At 39.6% G+C, this 27,585-nt stretch overlaps 3 protein-coding genes across 6 annotated transcripts in view; 2 read left to right on the top strand and 1 right to left on the bottom strand.

The window, feature by feature from the left end:
• Positions 1-19,112, top strand: part of EDEM3 (ER degradation enhancing alpha-mannosidase like protein 3) — a 32,923-nt gene extending 13,811 nt beyond the window's left edge. Inside the window, exons 6-21 of one of the 2 annotated variants that reach the window (XM_061452109.1) lie at positions 160-313; positions 904-1,038; positions 2,035-2,140; positions 2,732-2,829; positions 3,800-3,925; positions 4,507-4,590; positions 6,033-6,116; positions 6,674-6,798; positions 7,273-7,438; positions 10,314-10,468; positions 11,245-11,398; positions 11,927-12,121; positions 12,898-13,063; positions 13,560-13,745; positions 14,608-14,655; positions 15,299-19,112. In XM_061452109.1, coding sequence (XP_061308093.1) covers positions 160-313; positions 904-1,038; positions 2,035-2,140; positions 2,732-2,829; positions 3,800-3,925; positions 4,507-4,590; positions 6,033-6,116; positions 6,674-6,798; positions 7,273-7,438; positions 10,314-10,468; positions 11,245-11,398; positions 11,927-12,121; positions 12,898-13,063; positions 13,560-13,745; positions 14,608-14,655; positions 15,299-15,705 — 2,389 coding nt within the window. In that variant the 3' untranslated portion in view covers positions 15,706-19,112. The remainder of the gene's footprint in view (positions 1-159; positions 314-903; positions 1,039-2,034; positions 2,141-2,731; positions 2,830-3,799; positions 3,926-4,506; positions 4,591-6,032; positions 6,117-6,673; positions 6,799-7,272; positions 7,439-10,313; positions 10,469-11,244; positions 11,399-11,926; positions 12,122-12,897; positions 13,064-13,559; positions 13,746-14,607; positions 14,656-15,298) is intronic. The other variant, XM_061452110.1, reaches the window with a different exon arrangement.
• The window catches only part of TRMT1L (tRNA methyltransferase 1 like), a 340,729-nt gene that overhangs the window by 152,849 nt on the left and 160,295 nt on the right, over positions 1-27,585 (top strand). The window lies entirely within an intron of this gene.
• The window catches only part of CUNH1orf21 (chromosome unknown C1orf21 homolog), a 122,531-nt gene continuing 119,621 nt past the window's right edge, over positions 24,676-27,585 (bottom strand). For all 3 annotated transcript variants that reach the window (XM_061452106.1, XM_061452107.1, XM_061452108.1), the window contains one exon: positions 24,676-25,442. In XM_061452106.1, coding sequence (XP_061308090.1) covers positions 25,404-25,442 — 39 coding nt within the window. In that variant the 3' untranslated portion in view covers positions 24,676-25,403. The remainder of the gene's footprint in view (positions 25,443-27,585) is intronic.

Here is a 27,585-nt window from a genome sequence, read left to right as displayed (position 1 = left end):
GATTGTAATTGGGAGTTGTATCTGTTCAGCATTTCTGAAAACTAGGACTATGTGAATATAGCACAGTTATGTACATGGGCATCTAATTGTGGAAAGTTTTGCATTGCTGTTCAGATGAATATGCCTTTTGAGATTGTGGATAATTTTTCTTGTGTTTAGGGGTCTCCTAGGTGGGCATTCAGTGGCAATTATGCTGAAGGAAAAAGGTGAACATATGCAGTGGTACAACGGTGAACTTCTGCACATGGCAAAGGAACTAGGCTACAAGCTTTTACCTGCTTTTAATACCACTAGTGGTCTCCCTTATCCAAGAGTAAGTTGTTTGGTTTCTGCAGTACAGGATTACTTGTGTAAGCAAAATTTTTGTTGTTTTGCTTTTTGTTAGTCTTAGTAAATCAGCACTTTTCTAGTGAAAATGGCTAATTCAGAATGTTCAGGCTTTGACAGTCTTCTGCTCAGAGGGCCCTCTTCAGAATGCAAAGGTTATGTTGTGCCCTCAACAAAAGCAGGCCCATCTTGCAGGTATTCTCTGGAGCCAGGAGTAGCAAGATTAATTTTGAGCACTTGTGATGGTCTGAGTTCCTGGTTTGCTGATTAATAAATAGCTAGAATTAGATTTTTAGGGTGGTATTCTTTTATTCAAATTGTGAGTGAACCAGGCAAGAGATATTTAGGCCAGTCCTTGTTTTGGAGGGTTGAGTATTTTGGGTACTTCTGGATAACCTTATGTGCGTGTTTGAGTTGATAGTATGTGGTAAATCAGAGCAAAACTGAAGGGGGCTTTGTGATCTTTTTTTTTCTTGCATTTAGAAAAAGTTACGTCGTTGCTCTACAGACCTATCATAGAAGTATAAATTCTTTCAGCTAATAACAATAAAGATGATGATATCTACTTTTCTCTAGGTTAACTTAAAATTTGGTGTAAGACATCCAGAAGCACGAACAGGAACAGAAACCGATACCTGTACAGCTTGTGCAGGTACCTTGATCCTTGAGTTTGCAGCTTTAAGCCGATTCACAGGAACATCTATATTTGAGGTTTGCTTTCCATGCTAACTTGTTTTTTAGATTAGGTATTCATTAGTGTTCTGTTACATTTCTTTAATTTTGGGCAAACAATTTTGAGTTCATGAAATGGGTGCATATCTTAGGTGTTCTGCACAAAAGGTTTGCATGTGTTCATATTTGTCATGTGCTGGGGATTTTTTCCTGAAATGCTAATCTGATTTTACAGAATAAAAAAAACACAGGAAATAATTTTGTTTGAAAGTAGTTACAGTAATGTAGAAGTAAGCAAGATAAATATACTGAAGAGTAGCTAAAGGATAATGCTTGCACAGCTTTGGGGTAAAGAGATCAGGACTAGTAAGAAGAAAAGTGGGATATTTGGTCCTTGATATGTAGTTTGAAAAAAATAATAAATAAACCCCACACGTATATAGTCCCACTGAACTTGTGCAAGACCCACCTAAGGGTATATTCAGCAGAAATATAAATAAAAATGCTTGCAGGTATGGTTTTGTTGATATGATACCAAAAAGAAAAGCCAACAAACCCTTTCATTATGTGCCTAGTATTCCACTTTATGTCATGGAACCCAGTGGATGCATAGCTGGGCCTGTGTTGTGTGTTTTGGTAGAATTTGTCTGCTAAAATCCCATGAATGTGCTTTGTGATTTAAAGCCATTGTTGCTGCATAGGTCATTACCTTCAAGTTAATTTTGTATATATAAAGAATGTATGTAACTTGTGTACTAACCCATGCAGAAGGATGTTTAACTTGGTCATACACTGTATGGTCTTAGGCAAATAGTTGAGTAGTCAACACCATTCTTTTTAATCAGCAACTGAGTAACTATTTAAAATGTCGACTGAACATTATAGTATCTAAGTGTAATACTGAGTTACAGAATTGTTAGATATGAAACACTTTATTACTCCCTAGCATCTTAATTTCAATAGGCAAAAGAATAACAGTCTTTAGGATCTGTGTTTCTCTAATTTCCTTTAATTAGCATTTTTTTGCTGTTGCAGGAATATGCCCGGAAAGCGCTTGATTTTATTTGGGAAAAAAGACAGCGCAGCAGCAATTTAGTGGGCGTAACAATTAATATCCATACTGGAGACTGGGTCCGCAAAGGTGTGTGATATTCTGACTCGGAATCAGTGACCACAAACGGTTTTGGGCAAGAAAAAAATCTTGACACCTTCCTGCCCCAGGCAGACTATTTAAAAATAATGGGATAGGCAACTGGACTTAAATAATTTAAGTACTGGAGAAACTTGCTACAACGAAGCCTGGCTTTGCTCTGGGAGGGTGTTTTGGCAGCAAAACTAGTTTTATTCATTGCAAAGGAAGTGTTCTCTGATTCACTTTAATACTGAGAGGGAAATGCCTTGGGATAAATTTTCAGAGATTCTACTATGAATACATAGGAAAAGTATAAATAGGGCTGTGGTTGTTTATGGCAGCCAGTAGAAATATTTCCATATGAGGAAAGTGAAACAACTGGTTTCAGTGCATGTCTCTTCATATTATGTGCACTGATATTGTAAAGCCTTTACCATGGATACACAGTATTGTGTCTCTGCATCCATCTGTGCCTTAATTCTAGTGATAGGAGGCTTTTCCTTTTGCTGAAGGAGCCTTTAAAGTAAAAATGAAACCAAGGGAAAATATCCATATAACTATTTAAAGCAAAAGCACCTTTTAATTTTCTGCTGTTTCTAGATAGTGGAGTTGGAGCAGGAATAGATTCATATTATGAATATTTATTAAAAGCCTATGTCTTGCTGGGAGATGACAGTTTCCTGGAAAGATTTAACACGGTAAGTTAACACCTTGCTCAGGTTTGTGCCTTCTGTGAGACAAATTTAAGACTAGTTGTATTGTCAGTCAGCTGTTAGTCTGGAGAAGCTTATAAAGAGATCTTTAACAGAATTTCTGTGACACAGAATGTCTAGTGCCAGTTCTTATTACTATGAGTTCTTGCTAATCTTGAGTGAATTGTCACCTGAGCTGCTATTTTAAGCCCATCCAATGAAAATTGGAATCTTCTGGACCTTTTTCCACATTTCCAGTACAGGAGAAGCAGTATTTCAAGATCACCTTAAAGAGTGTAGTACTGCAAATGTTGCTGTAAAACAACATAAAGGCCACTTGTTACAGGCCACAGCGCAAGTTCTTTCTGTCCTGGAACAAGAAAAAAGAGCTTTTTTTCCCTCTGTTGTGTCTGTTAACTGTTCCCTATTGCTTCAGCACTTGTGTCCATGATTGTACCTTGTGCTTCAGAAAACAGGAAGGACAGTTGTCTTGGGGTCTAGTAGGTTTGGAATTTAGTAAGTTGACAAGTGAGCTAGTGGGGTTTAAAGTTCTGAGCCATCTAGTCCAGCTGCTTTCGTTTTCTATAATTCCTTTTCCCCTTCTTTTGAGATACATTTGCTTTAGAATTCTGTTGTCCAGAGAAAGCAATTTCAGCTTTGTTTAGCTTGTGCTTAAAAATTAAGCCAGAACTAATGTACCTTAACTGTGATAGTTACTTGTTTATTGCATGGCTACTGAATATACTTCTGTGTATGCATACTACTTGGAAAATGTGATGTGCATTGGATGTGTAATACTGTGGAGCTTTTCAGTATTTACTACACTAGAAATCAGTGTGGATTGCCAAATGCAATAATGATTGGCAGTGTAGTATTGGTCCTTCCTTTGAAATAAAATTTCATAGTCTGGTAATCTGTATCTGTTTTGTAAAATGTATTGATTATGCAAATTCATGATTTTTCTGATGTTTGTCAGCACTACAATGCCATAATGAGATACATTAGCCAACCACCTCTTCTTCTTGATGTCCATATTCATAAACCAATGCTAAATGCTAGGACCTGGATGGATTCTTTGCTAGCTTTCTTCCCTGGATTGCAGGTAAGGTTTAAAACCCATGCACAGATGATATAATAACAAGTAAATAATTAAATAGATTGGATATATAATTGACGAGTCAAGCTTAGTAATTTGACTTTCAGAAATACTGAAAGAGGATTCCTGTACTGACTTTTCCTGTAACTTCAGTGCTATGATGCAAGTTAATTTGTATTGTGGCCATGCTGAGAATCAGGAAAAGAATGTCTGTATGATTTGCTTCCTTCACCACCAGTCATTAAAAACTCTGAACTTAAGCTACCTTTTTAGTAGTCTAGTGACAGATTTTCTAGTTTGTGTGCCATTTAAGACAAAGTCCCATTTCAATCTCTGTAAATGATAGAGATCCTTTTTCTACATAGGCAGTAGTCTTAATAAGGTCACTGATTTTGCTTTAAAAGCTCTAAGGGAATATCTATGGCTTACATACTGTAAATATTACCCCCTTTCAGTATATCTGCTGGAAATGTAGAAAGTGGTCTGTAGCTTTAAATAAACACAGTGAATATGCCTAACTTTGAATATTACAGGAGTAATATAGGAATGCATGGTGAATTAGTGTTAATTTTATTATTTAATTTTAGGTGTTGAAGGGTGATATTAGACCTGCTATTGAAACTCATGAGATGCTGTATCAGGTTATAAAAAAGCATAACTTTCTCCCGGAGGTAAGGTAGTAATTTTTTGATTGTGTAAACTGATTCTTACCTCAATTTGAGCAGTCTCAGATAGCCATTTAAAAAAAAATAGTAGGTATACCTGTTACTAAGACCAAAGGCCTCGTTTCCACAGCATTCTCATGTGAGCTACAGTTCTGCACATATGACAACTGTGTTTTGGATATGAAATATTTTTCCTTCAGTTATGCTGTAATTAACAGAATCATAGGAAGCTGCTGCTGTTAATAATTGCTTAAGCTTTATATTTCAGCCTTTCAAAATTGACCTTGACTCATTTCAGTATGCAAAACCTGTACAAGCAAATGTAGTAGCTGCTTAGTAATATAATAGCATTAATGCTAAAGATCACAGCCATGTTCATACTAAGGAGGGAAACTAAAGACTGAATTGTTCTGAGAGAACATTCTGAAATTTTGCATGTTGTAAGAAGGTACACAAATTTACCTGTAGATACTGCAAGTGCAGTGTTTGAGCAAGTTAATTCTGCACAGAAAAGCTTGCTTACCTGCTGAAGAGTATGTCTTTGTGATGATCCAGAATATACAAGAGCACTTCTGACTCCAGTTTTAATTTTGACTTTCCCTAGTGTAAGCTTATTTCTGTTAGAGAACATTTAATTAACATCACATTCATCTAATGTGGGTATTGAGACCAAAGAATGCTCTCTAAGCACTGGGATAATTTTTTTTGAGTGCTTTTAAAGTGGTATGATTTGGCTTCTCAGGACTCTTTTGGGTTGGTTTTTCAGTGATTTGTACTTAGGAAGGGAGCTTTGAAATGCCAGTTATGCCATCTCCTTTAGCAAAGACTTACTTTAAGCACTAGAATGAACCACCTGGTAGTGCATGTGAACACGTAGACTAGGAAATTTTTAGGTGCCTGACTTTTAGTCTGTGGTATTTCTTATGTTAGAAGTGGCTGCTCACCATCTGTCAGTCTGAAATGACAGTTTAATGCAGTGGAAGTGTCAGGTGATAGGTATGTTTGCAAAAATGGTATTTGTGAAAGCTTGAGTGGTTTCTTCAACAGTGGCCCTTCAACAGACTGCTTTAGTTGAATTGCAGCAGGTGTGTGTTTGTGCTGACAGGAGTGATTGGAGGCTGCGTGCTGCCTTCTGGGTCTAGACCACAAGTTCTCATCTGTTACTTCTTGCCAGAACTCCACTTGCTGGACACTTATTAAGAAGCCGGGTGGTGTCCACACTCCTGCACTAACACAAGCTTAAATCTCACTCATACTAAGTGGACTAGAGCACTGGTTTAGGTTTTGGACTCAAATGTACTAACTGGACAAATGTTCTTGTAGCCTCCTGAGACTGATGTTGGGCCTTTGGTCCTCCACTGTTGTGTACTTTATTGTAGTAAGTAGGATTCAAAATAAGCCTGTGTTTGTTTTTTATTCTTGTTTTAATTTTTCTTTTTCTTCTTCAGGCATTCACAACAGACTTTAGAGTTCACTGGGCTCAGCATCCTTTAAGGCCTGAATTTGCTGAAAGCACTTATTTCCTGTATAAGGTAAGATAATTTTCATTTGTCTGAGTTTTTGTCACTTTTTCTAGCAGCTAGAATTCTGTTGACATTTTATTTCAATATAGAATGAATAGCATATCTCCAGTTTATATACTGGTGCCAGTTTATATATAAAGAAGATGAAAGTATTGGTTATCAAAAATTGTTCTAGGAATTTTGTTTGATGTGCCTAGAATTAGAAGAAAACTGTTTAGTGACAAAGGCCCATATTTTTAAAGATACGTAAGTGTTGCCCATCTCTCCTAAAGAGATCTTGTAGAGTAAGAGCTAAAACCATTTGTATCTTGCAGAGAAGAGCAGTGCCTAAATGTCTTGTGTTTCTGTGTTTCCTTGTGCGTATCTGAATATCCATAGAAAGTAATGTCTCTCAATGTCTCAGAAGTATCTGTTGTGACTAATATTAATAAATTAGACTTTACTGGTGTCTGAGAAGGTACAGAAACAATAAATTAGTATTAGGAAAATGACTGCTGCTGATTGTAAAGTAAGTCTAAGGGCACCTATATGTTTGGGATTGATTTTTGTTGGTTTTTCTTTTCTAGGCTACTGGGGACCCTTACTATCTAGAAGTAGGAAAAACACTCATTGAAAACTTGAACAAGTATGCAAGAGTACCTTGTGGGTTTGCTGCAATGAAGGATGTTCGTACAGGAAGTCATGAAGATAGGTAAAAGTTTTCACAATTTTTTCATAAAAAAAGATTAGAGGAAAAAAAATCTTCTTACTGTTTATATAATAGAATTAATTGGCTTTTGAGTAGCTGTCTGCCTTCAGTTTGATTATGCATTTAAATTATGCATTTGTCATAGTCTGTAAACTATTTCAGTAGTTTTAGCTTGTTACATAAGAATATTTTTAGTTGAATAATGCTTCATTTGTCTCAGAGCGATTGATTAATTACTGTCCACCAAGATACTACAAATATAGAGGTTTTTATTTTTCAGTAATGCTGCTTTGTAATGATTATGCTGAATCATTTCCCTACAAACATGGTTTCTTCCAATTGAAAGGACTGCTAATGGAATGAAGTTCAACAATAATAGTCATGAAGTCTTCAGAGGTGGAGCAGTATGACTATTTGTTTTGGTGATGTTGTAGAAAAAAGGGCATCTTCCTAAAGGGCATCCACTTTTTTCCATAGAATGGATTCTTTCTTTCTGGCTGAGATGTTTAAATATCTTTACCTGCTGTTTGCTGATAAGGAAGACATGATTTTCGACATTGAAGATTATATCTTCACTACAGAAGCTCATCTATTACCACTTTGGCTTTCTACTACAAATCAAACCATTGCTAAAAAAAATACAGTAAGTAATAGGTTAATCAGTTTTCGTAGTGCTTTGAAGTAGTTCCTTTTTTTATGAGAGGAAATGGAAGAAAAATCAGAAAAAATCATAGTTTGAAGAAATACATGAGTTGTAACACTTCATTTAATATGAACAATTTCATCATATTAACAGTGCCAGTCACATCAATATGAATGATGTTTCTATGACTGGGCTCCGCACAACTGGATCTTGAAAAAATGCTGTGGAAAATTAGCAGTATTTAAAAAGAAAATCATTCCCTATCTCTGTATGGATTTTAAAAGAACGCACTGTGGTGTTTTTATCTCCATCTTTTTTTTTTCTCTAAAACATTTGTAACACTGTGCCTAAACTTTTGTCCTTTTATTTTACTACATGATTCCTTGGCAAATTTTGAAAGGTTTTTTGAGCCCGCTACGAAGTTAGTTTGACAGCTTTGGAATATTTAATTAGTTTAATCCATGCAGTAGGCATCTATTGTGTAAATCTGAGGACATTCATTGGTTTTTAAATTACTTAACCTTCCGAAATAATCTGTAGTAATACAACTGCCCTCTGAAGCATCATAAATACTTGGCGTTTTTGTGTGTGTTCAATGAGGTGACACTATTTTTAAGGCAGTAATACTTCTAGGTATTGTCTAGGGTATCAGAGACATAAATTTCCTTATGTTAGTGTACCTTTATTTTTACCCTTTACTGAGAGTTTTACAATAACACCTGGATCGGGGGACATGCTCATGCTGTATGTCAAGCCATGTGTCCCAGAGAAATGAGTAGGGCGCACTCTGTTTTATGGACTCTAGCATTAGACAGTGAACAATTTTTAATTACTTGCACTTGGTGTCCAACATTGGTAATACATTTAATGGGTCATGGGGTTGGCTTTTTCATGTTCCTTGATGATGGAGATCTGCACCCTCACTGTTCTTTCTTTGGGCATTTATCATCTTTTGTCTTTTAGTTTTGGAAATGGAGACTTTTTTAAACTATGCAAGAAGTTCTCTGAAGGGTCTGAAGGAGCATTTTATGTAACTTCTGTTGCTAACATGAAAAGTTGATACTTGTGAGGCAGACAGGATTCCCACAGCTGATGCAAATGCTAATGGATGGCCAATAAAAGGATAGAGTAAATTCATAGAATCATAGAATGGTTTGGGTTGGAAGGGGCCTTAAAAATCATCTAGTTCCACCCCCTTGACACAGACTTGAACACTTTCCACTAGACCAGGTTGCTCAGAGCCTCATGCAGCCTGGCCTTACACACTTCCAGGGATGGGGCATCCACAACTTTTCGGGCCAACTTGTTTTCTAGGGTCTCACCACCCTCAGAGTAAAGAATTTCTTCTTAATGCCTCATCTAAATCCATTTCCAATACAATCTAAAGCCATTTTCCCTTGTCCTATCAGTACATGCCTTTGTAAATAGTCCCTCTCCAGCTTTCTTGTCAGCCCCTCTAGGTACTGGAAGGCTGCTAGAAGGTCTTCCTGGAGTGTTTGCTTCTCCAGGCTGAACAACCCCAACTCTCTCTGCCTGTTTTCACAGGAGAGGTGCACAGCCCTCTGATCATCTTCATGGCCTTCTCTGGACTTGCTCCAAAAGGTCCATGTAAATTGTTCAGATGCAGTTTTCTTAAGCTCTTTTAGGTCAAAGCTGCTAATGTTCAGAATATAAGTAAGATCCATTGAAAAAGAGTGTCAACAAGATGCATTAAATGGCTTAAAGGCTGTGAAGATGAATGTGTTAATCTTTTATGTAATCTATCTGATGGGAAAAAATGATAAGAGAAAATGGAATGTGTAAATTATTTTTCATATAAACGCAGTGCTATTAAACCAAACTGTCTGTGGCATAGTTGTAGCATCAACCCAACATCCTGTTTGTATTTATGCTCATAAACAGGAAATGTCATGTCTTACTATGCTGATGTTTACAACTGTGCTTGCAAGACCTTCTTTCGTAAGTGATGTGACTACCCTTTGTCACACTAAAAGCACAGGTACTTTAAACTGTTTGTTACAGTGAACTAATAGCCTTTTAGGCCTCATTTTTAAGGGAGCCTTTAAATACTTGATTTTTAATTAGCTAGTGTGTTGTGAACATTGGGATGTGTTTTTTTTCAATAGACAAATACTACATTAACTTTTATAGGTGAGAAATTTAACTTGTCAGTTATCCAATCAGTTATTTGCAAAACTAAGAGGTTAAATATGGCTCCAAATCACTGTACATGTTCTACATGGTTTTACATGTTACAAAACAGTGATCTGTGCAAATGCTAGCTCTGTGATCTTTTCTCAAAATAGATTGTTTGAATTATATATAGATTCATCCTTGCCGGTTCAGACTACCAAGTCAGTATGGCTCCTGAGGAGGAGAATCTTTTGTTCACATGAAAAGATGTGACATTTTTAGTAATATGAAGCAAGAATGACCTAAGGCCTGAAGCTGATCCACTCTGATAAAGGTGGAGTCAAATGTAATTATAACTACTCCTTTCATAGTTTCCTTCATTTCATGTCAGTGGAGTGGGCTTTAGAAGTACTGTTTGCTGGTAGAAGATTAGCTGTTTCTGCAGGAAGATTCTAGAAATTGTGAATACGAGTTTGGTAAGTTACAAATTAGAATGGGTTTTATATTTCTGTATCTCTAGAAAGGGATTATAGTGCACTGGTTACCCTTTATTAGTGCAGTGTGTGGCACAGAAGAGTGATGTATTCTTCATTTCTGGAATCCGTGTGGTTGTAGAACATTTATTGCATTCAGTTGCTGTATGTCCTGAGTAGAGAGATTACTTAAGGTCTGGCTGTTGTTTTTTCTTTGTATAAAAATGTAAACAGCAGTTTTAATGGGTGATCTGTATTTTTCATTTCAGACTACAGAATACACAGAGCTGGATGACAGCAACTTTGACTGGACCTGTCCAAACACCCAGATTCTTTTCCCAAATGACCCTATGTTTGCTCAAAGTATTCGTGAACCTTTGAAAAATGTGGTGGATAAGAGCTGTCCTAGGGCTATTTCCAGAGCGTAAGATGAATGTTTTCTGGTTTTTGGTAGCGTAGGAGTAAGTGGAGCAGGGTCTGTTAAGCATGGACAGAGAAATTTTAGCTGTATTGGAGCTTGCTCTGCTCAAGTTTGTAGTCCTTTTAGAATGGATAGCCTAGCTGTAGGAAAAATCAGTTATGTTTTCTCTGGCAGCATCATCAAGACTTAGTTAATTTTGAGCAGGAATTAGCAAGTCTTTCAAGTAAAAGGAGCTTGATGAGCCATATACTGCAAGTGGTAGTTGTAGGCCAGGTATTACAGGAAGTATGTATTTCTGATTTGTAAAATTAATCTCTATAGACTCTTGAACAGTTCTGCAACTCTTCTTTGTAGTAAGCAAATCTTTGAAATAGATGAAGTTATGTATGGTAATAATTTAGGACAGTCTGTTACAGAAGACAGTCTGTTATAGCTGAGGAAGTTTTATCTATCTAACCAGCTCTTTGATATTTATACTTCTTAAGTAAAACTGACTAGCAACTCTGTAAGGAAAACTGGGTTTAGTCAGTCTTAGTAATGCAGGCTATTTAGAAATGTGGTAGTTTTATCAACACTGCATGTGCTTTTTTGCACTATAAAATTATTGATAGAATCAACAACTTTTAAAAAAGATAGTTTGACTGAGAAGTTGCATTATAGTGAAGCTTGTACTCAGTGTTATTCCAAGGAATTCTAATCTTGTGGTAGGAATAATGTGAAAGTTAGGTTTCAAGAATAATCTGCTTTTTAAAGATTTGACCTCTAATATCTTTTGGCAGGGAAGAGAGTTTGGGAAGTGGACCAAAACCACCATTGAGAGCCCGAGATTTCATGGCCAGTAATCCTGAACACTTGGAGATACTGAAGAAGATGGGAGTCAGTTTGATTCATCTTAAAGATGGAAGAGTACAATTAGTACAGCATGCAGTGCAAGTAAGGCCTGATAGTACTTTTTTTGAACACTTTCAGTAAAATCCTACTAGCAATGATTTCTGACTTAGAGGTTCAGGAGGGACATCCAGACTGTGGAAGAGGGCACATGAGCTGGATATGCAACTATATTTGGCAGGCTGATGCTTGTTAATATTTTGCCTAAGCAACACTTTTAACTAATCTTCCATTACATTAGATGGGGGCTGTTCATGTCAAAGTGATGTACCTAACAGCATCTTACCTGAAAGTACTAGCTTTCAGTGTGGGATGCTTCCATTTGTTTAGGAGGTCTGTACGTTTGTATGGTTTTAGTCTTCTGGGTGGTGGACACAGTAAAAGGTTAACTTCTGTATTTGAAATGATGAGCAAGTGCCAGTGAGCTTCCACTCTGTATTTTAAAATCTTCTTAGCACTTGTCCAAGCAAACGTAATTCCAGTTCGCCCTCAAAGTTTCTTGAATATTTAAGAAGAAAGTTGTTTTTTTTTTTTTTGTTTGTGTTTCGTTTTTTTTCGTTTTTTACTACTCAGGCAGCAAGTTCACTTGATGCTGAAGATGGCTTAAGGTTCATGCAGGAAATGATTGAACTCTCCAGTCAGCAACAGAAAGAGCAACAGCTACCTCCTCGTGCTGTTCAAATTGTTTCCCATCCATTCTTTGGTCGGGTGGTCTTGACTGCTGGACCAGCACAGTTTGGGATGGATTTATCCAAACACAAAGCAGGGGTATGTAAAATGTGTATGTGATCTGTTTCTAGCTTTCTGTTACTTTCCTTATTGCATAAGGCTAATTTTACAGTACTGTTACTATTTCAGGATGGCCAGCTGGAGGGTGACCGATTAATAAGTAATTAAAATGACAGTGCACAGGAATGACAGAATGACAGCAGTGACAGTCTTAGATGAGTGGCTTATCAGTCTGTGGCTGGCGCTCTGTTCCCGAGTCATTGGTCATGATTTAGGATTTAATACACATACATGGTATGATTTCTTTGACAAAAAGTTATATAATCTGCAGTGCATATTTTAAGAGATGTTAATTTAAGAGGAGGTTTTCCTACCACGTCAGCCATGAATTTGCAGAAACCTTTTTAGAGTAGGCTGTTTTTATGCAAGCTTTTATAAAAGGCTGTATCTAGATGGAAGAAGAAAATATCATAGAGACAATAGTCCCTACTGGAAACTGTAGGAGAACCTGGTGACTTTGGCTGGGCAAGATGCAGCCCCAAAGAGAAGCTCCAGACTAGCAGTTTACAGAAGAAAATTTTCCAGAGGCAGCAGTTCACAGGTGTAGACAAAATACACCGAGTATGGCAGTTAAGTTTTCACTTGGTCATTCTTTGCTTCTTAGAACTCCAGCTTCATGGTAAAGATTGCCTGCACTTGACAGAAGACAACACAAAATGCATAAGATTAATTGAAGAAAAGAAAATGTTTAGGGATCTTTTGCAAGCCTAAACCTAGTGTTCTTCTCCTCTCTTTGCTTTTGTTTTTCCAAACAGACAAGAGGATTTGTTGCAACCATTAAGCCATATAATGGATGCTCAGAGATCACTAATCCTGAGGCAGTGAAAGAGAAAATTGCTCTGATGCAAAGAGGCCAGTGTATGTTTGCTGAAAAGGCACGAAACATTCAAAAAGCTGGAGCAATAGGAGGCATTGTTATTGGTAAATAAAACTTTGAGTTCTTTATTTGTGTAGATGTAATCTGTATTTTACAGATTTGAAGTTACTAGAAAGCTGACAAGAAACTGTTAAACTCTTTGAGATGCTGTACTCCAGCACAGAAATCGTGCTTTCAGAAGATGAAGAAATGTTTTTGGCTTTGTCTGGTTTTGCACAAAAAGCCTAGTGAAACAAATTGGGATGGGTAATTGTCACTGCTTTTGCAGATTAAAAGTTATTACTTTAAGGATCACTGTGTGTTGAAATAGTGCTGTCTACTAACTGCTGAGGAAGACTTCAGATACGAATGAAAGATGTTAAGGAAAACAAGTACACAAGCTGGCTTTTTGCATTTTACAACCAATGTAAATTTTATGCTTGGGATCCTCTTAACTGACTGGACAGTAGAAAGCTGCTCAAGGGTGCTGAAGTTCAGAGTTGTAGTCTGTTTATCTAACAGGAGGTTTGCTTGCTTTTCCTTTTGTGTGCATCTGGCTAGATGACAATGAAGGAAGCAGTAGTGATACAGCTCCTCTCTTTCAAATGGCTGGTGATGGAAAGAATACAGATGATATCACAATTCCAATGCTCTTCCTCTTCAACAAGGAAGGAAACATTATACTGGATGCTATCCGAGAGTATGAGGCTGTGGAGGTGCTCCTTTCTGATAAAGCAAAAGACAGAGGTAAAATCAGAGGTTATTTATACAAATTTAGCTTCCATCTCTATCAATCTCTGTGAAAAATACAATAGCGATTTCTACTGCTACGCAAAGTTACAGACACATTATTTTATAGCTGTAGTTTTCTGTTGACATTGGTATCAGTTTTTTCATAAGAAAGCCATTATCTGAGATATGTCATTATCCACTGCCCCATCAAGTTAACGTTAACATCCAGAAATGCTGTTCGTAAGTTAAATGTCAGTTTGACTAATGAGCAAATACAGCCTTTTTGATTTCTTTTGAACCCTTTTTGCCACAGTCTGCTTTGAAGTAGTGTCAGGAATAGCATAAGTGGTTTTAGTGCCCTACATTGTAAATGCCTCTCTCTTATCAAGCTCCCCAGTGGCATTCTTGGTACTCACAAGGAAAGAGGCAACTGTTAAAACTATTTTGCGTAACTAAGGAGAAGTGGTTATCATGAGAAATAAGGCTACCGACCTCAGATGTTTTGGAGTTTTTCTTGTATAATACAAGAAAATGACAAGCTAATATATTCCTAATTAAAATGTTTGCATGTGGCAGAAAATTCTAGGTTTTCCTTCTGTAAGCCTTCCTTGTAGTGCTGCTTTGTCCAAGCACAGCGTGTAAGAACAAGTATCTCTAGTAAACTAATGGGAGCGTTTATTTTCTGCACATTTGCAGAGGTGATATGCTGAAAGCTAGTGATGTTTCTTCATAGCTGCTTACAAATTCCTCCTCTTGACAACTATGGTTAAGCTGCTCTAACAAAATATTAAATATGAAAGATAGCTCTGCATTTGAGAATTTGTAATTCGTATCTGCTTCTTCCTCTCCCTCCTTGTGCTTCCGTTTGGTATCCCAGCAACAATCTTTAAAGGTAAAATGATTCCAAACTACATTATTGATAGCAGTAAGTATCCCATATTAAAAGTGGTGTATGCCGTTAAACTCCCTAGAAGTCTTGAAATATTAGTGTCCTGTACACTAGGTATAAGCTTCAGACTCCGGAGAAATCTGAATGGTTAAATTGGATGGCTGTTGTAAAGCTAAATAGGTACTTGAGATACGTATGTTACTTCATTTTAGTGGGGATGTGATGAGGGAGGATTCGGCTTTGGGGCTCTCTAGTTCACAGTTCAGTAAACTCATGAAACACTATCTAACTCCTGCTTGCTTAGATACGAGAGGGCCTGTTGGATCTGGGAGTGGTTTAAAATTGGTGTGCAGTGCATGTAGTGGGTATTTACATAAGACCGAATGATGGTAGCTAGCACTTACCTGGATGTCACTATTCAAGTCTGAGGAACCGAAACTGGTCTCACTATATTGTTTGCCCTCATTTAAAATGTGTTTAAATGTCTTCCCTCCCCTCCCCCCCTTAAAATGTGTTCCTTAATAATGTTAAATTTTCATATCAGTGGTAAGTCTGCGCTTCCTTGAGGAAATTAGGCTAAGAGAAATGACCTTGCTTTTAAAATACGTACTAAAATCTGCCTTCCTATCTTCCCCCCCCCCCCCCCCAACATTTCTTTTTTTCTCTCCCCCTCTCAAAGACTTGGAAATGGAGAATATGGACCAGAAATTATCTGAAAACGATTCACATAAACAGAATTCAGAAGAAGCTACTTCAGTATTTCAGGATGTTGATGAAGTCAGTGAGGAGCCTGAAGAAGAAGAAAGATCTGATGTTATTGACCCTGATTCTTTAGCTCCTGCTAATGCAGACAGTGACAGTGTTTCCATTTCAAATCAGGATTCCTATGTCCCTGAACCTGATGAGGCTAGTGCTCCAGAGCCAACGTGTACGCAAGGAGATAACCAGCCTCAGGAACAGAAGACCGAAACAGAGTCAAATTCCAAAGTTAACTGGGATAATAAAGTCCAGCCTATGGAATCCATATTAGCAGACTGGAATGAAGATATAGAAGCATTTGAAATGATGGAAAAGGATGAGCTATGACTTGTAATAATAACTTATTTGTTAGTAAACAAATGGAGAACTGTTTGGGTAGAAGTGAGGCCCTGGTATCTGAGAACTAGAAAACATATTCAGTATTGTGATGAGCAGCCAGGTTTCACCTGGAAAATACCGTAGAAATCCAGCACACGCTCTTTGTTTTAATTTTTCCTGTTTAAAAATGGGAATGTGCAATTGAAGCATTTGTCTGGCTCCACTGCATGGTGCTGTAACCCAGGAGGCTCATTCAGGGAATTAGCCTGACTTCTGCGTTCCAGGCTCCGAGAGGTCACACTCCCTTGGTCTCTGGGAAGCAGAAGTTGAACACAGTGGGGTTAACATACTACGTAACAGTTATCGGTGAGTGCACGTGAAAACAGTAGTTCAGCCACTGTTCTGGTTGGAGTTAGGTGCAGTTTCACTGATCTCCACTGAGTTGAAAGCCTTCATTGATAGCAACAGGTCAAATTGTTTCCAATTGTTGTATCTTTAGGACACAGCTAGAAGCAGTTTGATTTTTGTCCTGACTTATCATACTGGGACATGGTAGTGTTGTTCATTACCCCTTCCATTACTTTGAAGGACTATCACAACATCAGTTTTCCCTTCTGCTCTGCTTTTGACTAAAGAAACCGTATAACCCAAAGGTAGGGTAGGATGTACTTTGTAAGCAGGTTTCATCAGGGAAACTAAGACAGCCTTGGTGTGTACCAGATAAAGGTGTTCCCAGTGCTTTGTTAAAGTTTGAAGTTAAGGTAAAGTGGACAAGACAGCTCATGAGTTACAGGTACTTCCTTTGGCCTCCCAGGTTGGAAAAACTCAGTCTGCCCTGAGATACGGAATTTAAACTGGCAATATCCTCTGAAAGGACACTAAACAGATCTAGATCAACTATAACATAATCTTCCTTTTTCTACAAGTTTGACTTCTTACAGCTTGACTTTGTTGTCATTGTTTTTATATGCAGCTTCTATACTTGTGATCCTTAAGGCAATGAGGCCAGTACCAGTAGTGAAAGGCAACAATTTTAGCTATTGGGTCCATAGTTCAAAGTATAGTGGTGTGAACTGCAAGGATGACTGGTGTATTACTCTGGGCTTTGGGGGTTTATTACAGGTAAGTGTGAGTCCTGGTTTGCTATCCCTATTATGAAAAGCATTATTTAATTAAAAAGGGGGATGTTTAAACAACTGAGAGATATTTTGACTGTGTCCAAAGAAACTGCCAAAACCTAATTGATTTATATAAACTGCTTGTAGTGACTTGTGTTTCAAAGAATTGTTTTATATTAAAGAGTGAATTAACACTGCCTATATGCTGCACCAGGCTAAAAAAAAAGGTTTATATTCATTGTTACATGGAATAAAAAGAATCCCCATTCTGAATTGCACCTTTCATTTAGCTGGTGAAATTATGCGTGCTGAATATGCAACTGTTAATTAGTACAGCCATACTGTATGTATTTATGTGTACTCCTGTACAGTGTGAATGGAGAGATCCCAGGAAAATGTTGTATACATGTATACTTAACGTCAGTTGCTTTCAAGAGTATCAAAATGCACAGGCACCTTTTGAGAGCATGACAGTCAGAATATTATCCATAAACTGAACGATAACATTAAATCACTAGAGTAGGAGGTAATTTTGAGGAGGAAATGAAGCAGTAGCAGAATAGTGAGTAAGTGTCCTTTTAAATAAATTAGCTTTTAAATGTAGTTATAATTCCTTTGCACAAATAACTGTATGGAGGTTTGGACTGAATGAGTAGGGCTTGAAGCAGCTGTGGTTTTTCAGTTGAGAATTTTTTTGTATAGGTTTTTTCGTTCTGTGAGTTTATGTCAGGCACTTGATCATAGGAGCCTTTTTAAGTGTCCTTTGTTACTTTGAGCCCCAGTGGTGCTGTGCTCCCCAGTAGTGCCCAGGCTCAAAGCGACGTGGCCAAGTGCAGTCAGCTACAGGCTCAAAACCATCAGGTGCAGATCACATGTTTTCACTCTGGTAATTCCTTTGATCTGTCAGTGTGCAGTGCCACAAAAGGAGCATTTTTGTTCCCGTGCTTTTCAACATAGACTACATCTTCATACTTGTTAGCTCTTTTGGTGGAAATAGAATTATTTTTATAGCTATAGAGGCCCTGTGGTCATTCTCCTAAGACTGTCAATATAGCAACTAAAGGTTTTCTTCTTTTTTACTTGCGGAAAATTTAGGTGTAGATGTAAAATTTTATTAAAAGATTAACTTTCTTTGCCATCACCAGCTCATTTTGATTTAACTGCTTTTTCTACATCTATTGCTAAAGCAGCAGACAGTAGCTCTCCTTTATGGGATTTTGAACGATCCCAGAGCTCTGTTTGGATTTGAAGCATTATTTTGGTGGTGGCCTACCTCAGATAACTGTTGCCTCCTTCCTTTTGGGTTGGGTTTTTTTTTTTTTACTGTTTCAGTTTTCCTACTTTACTTTTGAAACCATCATGAGAGCCATAGCTTTGTTTACAGAACTGAATTGGGTATGGTTGACCATTGGGGAAAGAGGAGTAAACTGGGGAGGGGTGGGGGTAGTTTTATTCAGGTTAAGTTTGTAGTTCGTGATGAACTATGAAATGGGTTTTAGTTCAACCTTTCCGTATCATTTGGGAAATAATTCACTTTTCTGTCACTGTCATCTTAAAAAGTGAAAAGAATGTATTCATCAAAAAAATAAAAACCTTTTAGAGAGGGGAGTAAGTGTTCTTCCCAGATATTTAGAAGCCTGCTCCCTCTATGTGGAATATCGGTTGTACATTGTTAATCAGTAATCGCCTCTTTCTTTGGATAGTTTTGTACATTTATTTGTATGGTATTGAACACTGAAGAATTCAGGAATCACAGCTGGAACTAGCACTTATTCCATGACATGTAACTCGGATCAGCCAATTAATTTCATCTTAGTGAATCTTCTTAATTGTTTACATGTGTTTGTTTCTTAATGAAGTTTCAAAATGAGCCCAGCTTTGGTTCTCCTCCTCCTGCCAGGGTAGCTGAAGGCGCAGTCATAGGCATGGCAAAGTGCATGTTGAGAGGTTAAAACCAGGACATCTTATGCAAAAGGCATCAGTCAGAACATAAAAAAAAAAGCAAAACCATTCTGTGAATGAAATATTGTATGTTCAGTTTTTATAAGATTTTTTTTTTTTTTAGCCAGCCCAATTTACAGCCCTATATTTTCTTATGAAAGATGTCTAATAACGGGTGCTGTAACACTACTGTGGGGTTTCACTGTCTGGTGATAAGTCTATACAATATATCTAAGGGCAACTATGTACTGTGATGTAAAAGTCTGGGCTAAAATGTATATAATCTGTGTACATAATTGTGTACTTGATTATAACTGCTGATTGTAAAGATTTAATAAAATGTAAATATTCTGGTCAGGCTCTGCTAAACTGATGCTAATTTCTGAATTACCCAGCCAGCCGTGTTTGCCTTCATTGTCAGCAAGATCTTTGGTAGTCACACCGGTACTCCATGGCAGGCACCAGAGGAAACCAGAGCCTGGTTTAACCTGTTGCCCTCCTGGCTGCTGGGTCCTTGTGGCTGGTGGAGAGGGGCTTGGAAGGAGGCTGAAGCAGAGCCATGAAGAGCAGCAACATTGTCTCTCTCTTGTCTCTGCTGGACTAACTGGAGAGATTTTTGAGCAAACCCTCAGCAAACAGCATTACTTTATACACACACACACACACACACACACACACACAAACTCTTAAAGGAATCGGTGTTTTCTCTTTGCAATACCCTTCCGCAGTCCTTGAAGGATCTGGCTTTATTGTTCCATGTTCTTCTTCATGACCTTGCTGGCCCTGATACCCAGATGTTTGAATTAAACCAGGAGCCACCATCCCATTGCAGATGGGCTCTGAAACGGCAAAACTATTTTGCAAAATCAATAGCTGGGGTGTACCCCCATTCCTGCTCCTCTTTATTTTATAACAAGGAATCAGGAATATTTAGTTATTTATTTTCCAGTCTGGACACATTCCAAACATTCTTACTCGTCAGGGACATTTGCACAAGTGCGGGGAAGGGTAAGTAAGGCATTGGTATGTCACACCTCTTATAAAAACTATCTTGGTAATTACCTTATACTAATGGTTGTATCAATGGTCTGTGACTCAATTTTCACATTTCCACTTTCTGGTTAGGTCACCCAAAGCTGGATCTTCAGCAGCTGTGACAAAAATTCAGCCTCAGCAGATGCTCATCTCGTCATTCGTGTCAGTGCAAAGCTGCTGGTGGCACGGATCCCATTTTCTTTGGAAGTGCTACTTAAAAAGGTAATGTTGCTATATGTTTCCAACTGGAATGGTCCCTAGAAACCACTATTTGCCTGGGAAGGTTCAACCAAACTATTAAGCCTCAGCATGGATGAGTTCATCTTTATTAATCCTTTGGTGGAGGGTGCAGCAGGTTGGCCTGGCACCAGGGTTGGTCTCTTGGCAGAGGCATTTAAGCCAAAATTGTGCAAAACAACGTGCAGTACTCGGTGACACCTGCACGGCTTCCGTGGAGCACCAGTGGGAGGGCTCAGGCACCCCACTGCCTGTGACGCCAGGACAGACCTGATGGCAGCAGTGCAGGGCAGCGAATGGGAACAAATACAGAAACCCGGTTTCACCCTAAACAAAAACCATCACAAACCCTAGCTGAGTGTTTCTCTGCCTTCGCACCCTTTGCTGGGTGCTGCCATCACCTTCACGGTGCTGTAGGCTGTGATCACTGTGCTGGGAAGGACTCCCTGAATTTGGGGCATAAGCCCCTGCCAAGGGGGTGCTCAGAGGGTTGCGCAGGAACAGGCGGAGCCAGTGAAGTGGCAACATGGGTGAAAAGAAATGAATGAGCAATTCAGAGCTGGCTGTACTGAATCTGATGCATTTGAGGATCTCTCTTGAACCTCTGCTCCTTGTGGGCAGCAGGTTGGCAATAGAGTAAATGTGATCATTAAGAATGTGCGTGATCCTCCCTTCACAGCAAAAGCTGGTTTCCCATCCCTCCTCTGGCCAAATGCTCCTCACACTCTGGTTTAAGATCCTTAGCAAAGGCATAGAAAGGTGTAAGGAAAAAGAAAAAAAGGCACAAGATGTGCAGGAAAGGCCAAAAAGGCATTTCCAACACGGGCTGGCTCTCACGGATCTTTTATGTAACTGAGCACGTGGCCCTCCACGTTTATCTTCAGGCTTGACATGGGTTATCTGATTGCCAAGTAGAGAGCATCTCTGTTAAATGATGTCAATCTTCACCACACTGGCATTACAGAATCATAAAAAATTACATAGCTGCTATTTTGGGCAGCAGCTCTCTCCGACTCAGTGAATAAATGCATCTCCATATGACTCACTCTGGGGGATTATTAATAGACACTAAAGCAGAATGCCAGAACACCAAGAATATTGCTCAGTTCCCACATGTAGCTTTCTAGTTTCTCACAGCAATTGCACTTGAGAACTTTTTGTCTCAAGATTTAATTTTTATATATATATTTTTATATGTGCATGTGTGTATACAAGGAGAATGAATTTTCTATTCAGCTCACACCTTGAAGGCTTGGTGGGGGGGAGGGAGAAAGTCTGTAGCGATGGAGGATGCTCGTTGCTCCAGTTCTAGGCGTGCACGGTACCACACTCCAGCCCTGCATCACACGCTGGGCACACACCCATCCAGGTCAGTGCCTCCTGCTACCAGGCCCATTCAGGTGAGGCTGCCATTATTAGCAAAGCTTGAAATAGAAGCTCAGTTTTGTGATTTAAACAAACCATGCGGGATGGCAGAACAGCAGGGAGGAAGCTAGTCATTCTGAGAGGAAAGAAATCACACACTTCTTTTGCTGTTTGACAGCTGGAGGATCGATCAGCAACAGGAAGCAACTGCCTGATTAAGATATGGCTCAAGCCTGGAGCTCACCCCACCCTGGGGCTCACCCCACCCTGGGGCTGCCTTCAAGCAGCTTTTCAGTAGTTAGGGTGAAAGTCATCCATGGGGTTCTCCACACCATCCTGGCCCCAGTGCCACACAGAACTGCTGCATTCAAGTAGTGTCAGCTTCTGTAACGCAGGCGAACCTTTATGAAAAAGGGGGCTTTTCCCATAAGATGTTTTGTTTTCCTGGTTTTTGTGAAGGATGGGATGAAGGTGCTCCTGGGTTGAAGATTCCACCTGTGGAGCCAGGATTTGGAAAGCACTGCTCCTCCTGCTGTGCAGAAAGGGATGGAGAGGTGCAGTAAGTCACCCTGGGTTCTGTGTGGCCCATCCACAGCTGCAAAGAGGTTGAGGCAGGGTAGGAGGCAGAGCTGGGTCTTCGGGTCCCAGCAGAGACTTAATTAAAAAAAATCCCAACTCTGACTGAAAGCAAAGGAAGAAATGAATGTGAAGGTTTGGATGGGTTGGGATGTTGAAGTCCAGTATCAGAGGAAGGTTCATGGTAATCAGGAAACAGCAGTAGTAGTCACATAATTAACTGGCTGCTTTGATAAAACTTTTCAAGGGTATTTGCTGAAGGGCTGCAGACTGGTTTCTCAGTTACATCAGTTTACCCATCCTCTCCATCTGACTAGTTTCCAGGCTGCTCTGCACTCTTTGATACTGTAATACCTGTGTGCGGCAACATCTACTTGTACCAGGCAAATAAAACAACTGCAGGCACAAGTCTTTGATGGGAAGTTGAAGTGGATCCTCCTTCCATCAGCCCAGGTGTGTTTTTAAAAGGTAAGTCCAAACAGAGATTAGGAGGAATAATTAGAGAAACATCTTAAAACCCACTATGCGGATGGTAGCAAAAAGTGCCATGGCCAAGGGTTTGATGACTTGATATAAATAGGAACATCCCACCATTCACTCCCACCTAATTCTTTTCACATTTCTTGCAGAAGGGTAGAACAAATAGAAGTCTTTCATCCTCACCCCAGTTGCACCAGCCTGGTGGCAGCCCTGGAGCACATCAACTCCAAAGACAGCTACGGACACCCTCCAACCCTTCTGCCCGTCCTCATGCCTCCACAACCAGCAGCAGAACAGACTACCCAGGCACTCACAAATACTGTCATCTAAAGGTCCAACAGTGAGGTTATAATTTATGCAGAAGACTAAAGCACTTGCTGCTGGTCACATTAAGTGCACAGGTTAAGATGGGAATTGCTTTTCCTCTCTCCAAAGCTTCCACTATAGCCCATGCCTTTGATGCCATCATTGGCAAGAAAACAAATATATTAAAAATAATATATTTAATATATTAAATATATATTAACATATGTATTATATATTAATATATAATATATTAAAACTAATGGGAAGCTGAAAGAAACTCCATGTAAAAGGAGGCTGGTGTACTGAAAGATGTACCTGTAACACAGGGTTTGTATAGGGGAATGTATGTAACAGCGTGTTCAGCAGGTAGAAAATGAACCATGTTTCAAAAGGACAGACCCAATTCCATCACTCTTGTATTGCTTGTGAAAGCTTTGTAAAGCACTTTTGGGAGCAGGATTTGTGGGCTCAAGCCCCAGGGCTCTTTATTAATTAAAGTGTTTAAATAATTGAAAAGCACAGTCTCCTGACTCCCCTTAGCACAGCTACCTGCTTGAGAGCTGCCATAAATTATGGAAAAAATCATATGCAAGAGGACAGAGCTACCCCTTGAAGAATTCATAACAGATCAAATGGCTCTGTAGCACTGCAAGGTGCCAACAGCCCTAAGAAGGATGATGTGATGGGAGTAGGTTAAGTCAGTGAGATCTCATCTCCATGGATTCTTGGGACTTGCTGCATGTCCAAAGCAGCTGCCAAAATGTGGTGAGAATTTAGGAGCATTAGAAGTGGCTGGCAATTTCTGACCATGAACAGGATAAAGATGCACATAGTGAAACATGCTAGAGTGAACTCTGCACTGAGTTTTTTGCATGGAAAGTTGCCGAAGCCAGGTAGTGCTTGAGTTGTCCCGTATCTGCGATACAGTAGCCACTCGATTCAAACCAAGGTTAAGAGGAGACCAGGGTAAAACACTGAGCAGTTTGCAGCACTCAGAAATAGCTTCTACCTTAAGAAGAGGGCTTGATCCTGCAGCCTCACAAATGCTGCTGGGGAAGCTGCTCTTGCTGAAGGTGTTCACATCCAGTCCTGCTTAAGTCCCCTCTGGTGTGTCCTCCCTACCCCACTATCCCACCCACTGACTTGAAAGCCAAAGGAAAATTCAGTTCAGGGAAGGAAGCACAAGCACTTTTTTTGGGGGGACACATTCTAGGTATGCCACAGCAGCGACAGGGAACAAAATCTGCTGGTGCAGACTGTCCAACCCTACTTGGAGTGAACATTGGAGGAAATCAAGAAAGTCCCTAATGTTTTAGAGATTTTCAGAAGTCACAGGTGATTTTTGAGGGACTTAAAATCCTTTAAAGAGCTCTGATTTTTCAGGAGGTCCAGTGAAAAATGGCCAGTGTTAAAGGGCTTTGGGGTGAGTGCCCCACTCATGGGTCAGCCACTTCAGCAAAAGATGCTATTAATGCAATCTCATGGTCTATCCCACATACATCACACAATTTAGAACAATGAAATCAATACAATACAGAAACCTGTGTCCTGATAAAGCATTCTCCATGGAATGCAATGCAAACCTGGCCCTTATATGGTGTCAAATCAGGAAAAAGTATCAGCACAGGTAAGAATCTCCTTTCAAATAATAAATGCAAAAGCTGTATTGTTTCCCCCTTTTTTTTTTCTTTTACTCATGACAGCATTTGTTAAAAATATTACGTCGTCTGCTTTTGAGAAGGTATTATCCTCTCCATATAATGTGGAAAAATAAAATCTACATGATACACAACATATACCCCTAGTTGGCAGAGCTGCTTTAGGAGATTAAATTCACAGACTCACCGATGCAGAGGGTTGGTTTTGCCTTCCTTGTCCCCAGACTCTTAAATTGTATTGTAGGAATGGTAAAAGACAAGAATACATAAAAACAGTAAAATGTTTATTTTCTTAGAAAAAAAGAGATTCAAAATGATTGTGATCACACTCCCATTCGTGCTCAGCAAAGCCAATACTGCAAGCTTAGTCCTTGATTAAGATACCTATTAAACAAAACTCTTTTTCCTCTTAAAATACAAATTCCTGCTCCTGTATCACTTCCAGTATTTCAGTGATAACATGCTTTTAATGGATAATAGTTTCTCAACTTCTTCTCAGTAGAGAAACAAGGCCTGCCACGGCAAAAAACATCCCGTCTCCAAAGCTTGCCATCACCAGCATTAATAAGCGCTCCGGCCTGAATGCGGACTGACAGACAGCTTAAGGGTGTTTCTTAGATGCTTGAATGTTCACTTATGGAAGCTTTGTATAACACTACCTCATCTGATAGAAAACAGGCCAGAAGCCTCAATAAAATCAACAACGTCTTTTGGATTAACTTTAAGGATTTGCTGCATATCTGGACACAGAAAAAAGTGAGAAGTTGCAACAAGTTTTAACTAGCAGCAACAAAAACAGTTCCTTACGAGTTCTTAGCAATATTCCTCATCTGTTCATTAAGAAACACTGTAACTGAATGGAGCATATAATGTGGAAATTATCTTCTTCTGTTATGTAGTGCTGTTCGCTCTAGAAGACTTCCAAAAGGTCTCGACTGGGTTGTAATCTATTTACACAGTAGTATTCCTGGTGTGAGTGGCAGAATTGGCACTATGTGACATCCTCCTCTTCTGAACAATAATCACGACCCTGTAAGGAGAAAAGCCAATTTTTAAATGACTACTTGAAGACAGGAATAACATAAATCAAGGGAGCACTTACTAATAATGCGTATCAGTTCCCTAAACTTACAAGATTTTAAGTTCAGAGCTGGGTATAAATCCTAAAAATAGGGAAGAGAGTTTGCACAACTCCTCCAACCATCTCTGGAAGGTCTGCATGGAACCAGGATAGGAGACCCTTCCCTTTCTGTCACCATTAATCTCATAAATTTCACCCCCTCTACTGAATTCCAGGGCGAGTCCAACAAACTGATTCACAAAACTATTTTATGTAAAGATACATCTTGATGGACACAACCCTAGAAATCCATTGAGAAGCCATAATCTCCAAGGCAAAAGCAATGAAGCACGTAACTCTATGAGCAACACAGCTCAGCTGCTGTGAACAGGAATACCTCATCCGATAACCTCATCAAGGGTTTAAGGTAAGAGCAGAAAGGCTACGCTTCACTAAACACAGACTTCTTAGTCATGTTATGCCTTCTATCCCATCCCAAACACAAGACTTGCAGCAGCACCTATCTAGGTAATACCCACAGAAAGGTCTGGAGAAGGTATGTCCCATCCATTACTAGTTGTTTCTTGCAAAGTGGCAAGAATAGGATCTGACAGGACCCACTGTCCCTGTTTCTCTACACAGAAACAGCTGGAGCTGAGCTTTTCAATACACAAGCCACCCAAGATAGCCTGTGTAAAACAAGTGCCTCAAATGTAGTACCAAAAATCTCAACCTCTGGACTATTTCTGTTGTTCCTATGTGCTAAGTGTATCCCAAGCAGTTGCATGGAAAATCTGAGTTCCTGAGCAAAAGGCTGGCAAAGAAGAAAAGGAGAAACAGATCTCAGCCTGGCAATAACATGTAAAAGCCTGACAACACCCTGTAAGCAGGAGAGACCAACTGAGCAGTGGTAAAATGGGTGAAGCTCCACTCAGTCAAGGTGGGGTACCCAGCTGCCCAACAGTCAAACCTCTCACTGACTTGTCTAGAAAGAGGTGTAGGGATCAGCTTGTCCTGGGTTCAGCAGTAGCAGTCATTTTTTCTTTCTTAGTAGCTGATGCAGTGCTGGTTTTGGACTTTCTGTCTGGGAACAGCACTGCTAGCACCAATGTTTTTAGTTTCTGCTCAAATGTTTGGTCTGACCAAGGACTTTGTGAGCCTCATGCTCTGCCAGGGAGGAGGGGAAGCCAGGAGGAAGCAGAGACAGGACACCTGACCCAAACTGACCAAGAGGTATTCCATACCACAGCATGTCATGCCCAGGATGTAACTGGGGGTTACCTGGAAGGGCACTCACACAGTTCGTTTCGGTCGGGCTTGTTTCGGGTGGTATCGTATTCTCTTCCCTTGTTATTTCCTTTATCATTATTATCATTGGTGGTAGCAGTAGTGATTTGTGCTATACCTTAGTTACTAAACTGTTCTTATCTCAACCTGTGGGAGTTGCATTCTTTTGATTCTCCTCTCCATCCCTCTGCGAGCGGGGGGGGGGAAGGGTAGAAAGGACGAGGGGGGGCGGTGCTGTAGACTGCGTGCCTGACTTGCCAACAGGGTTTAAACCACGACACAGCTCTACATTTTTTTTCAAGTAAAATATCAGACTCAGAAGGAATGCCAAAATACTTTGCAGAGAAGCCCAAATGCATCGTTTTTTTTCTATGCCAGGGACCACAATGCATTCAGACAAAACCATGAGACTAAGCTGTGGTGGTGATGAAGGCTTTGTCCAACATGCTTCAAGGGCTGTGAAAGCCACCTGTAGCAAATGATGACTGAGGCTCAGGGCATTTCCAGGAGATTCATTTGCCTGGATCCCCAGGCTCCCGCTCAAGAGAGAGACCCCACAATGCTCCACACCAGTGGCTATCAGGGATATTAAAGGCTCAAACAGACCCAAAACATGGAAGAAAGCTGTCCTGGACTTTTCCTTGCCCATTCCTCCTGCCATTCTGCTTCTGGGTTTGCTCTCTGGCAACCAAGTGCATTGCTCCTCAACAGGTTGCCAAGAAACTGCTTAAAAAGCAACATGCTGAAGAAGTCCTTGCCAGCGTGTGGAAATATCACCTCTCACCCACTGCCTGTAGGCTGCTGAGAGCCAGGCTGCTGCTGCCAG

This window comes from Pezoporus flaviventris, unplaced genomic scaffold (genome assembly GCF_033815535.1).
Source record: "Pezoporus flaviventris isolate CSIRO_AGI_PZ_B2104156 unplaced genomic scaffold, CSIRO_AGI_Pfla_v1 ptg000013l, whole genome shotgun sequence".
In the NCBI taxonomy this organism is placed as follows: Eukaryota; Metazoa; Chordata; class Aves; order Psittaciformes; family Psittacidae; genus Pezoporus; species Pezoporus flaviventris.
Note: the sequence above shows the minus strand (reverse complement) of the source record. Positions and strands in the feature narration are given on the sequence as shown.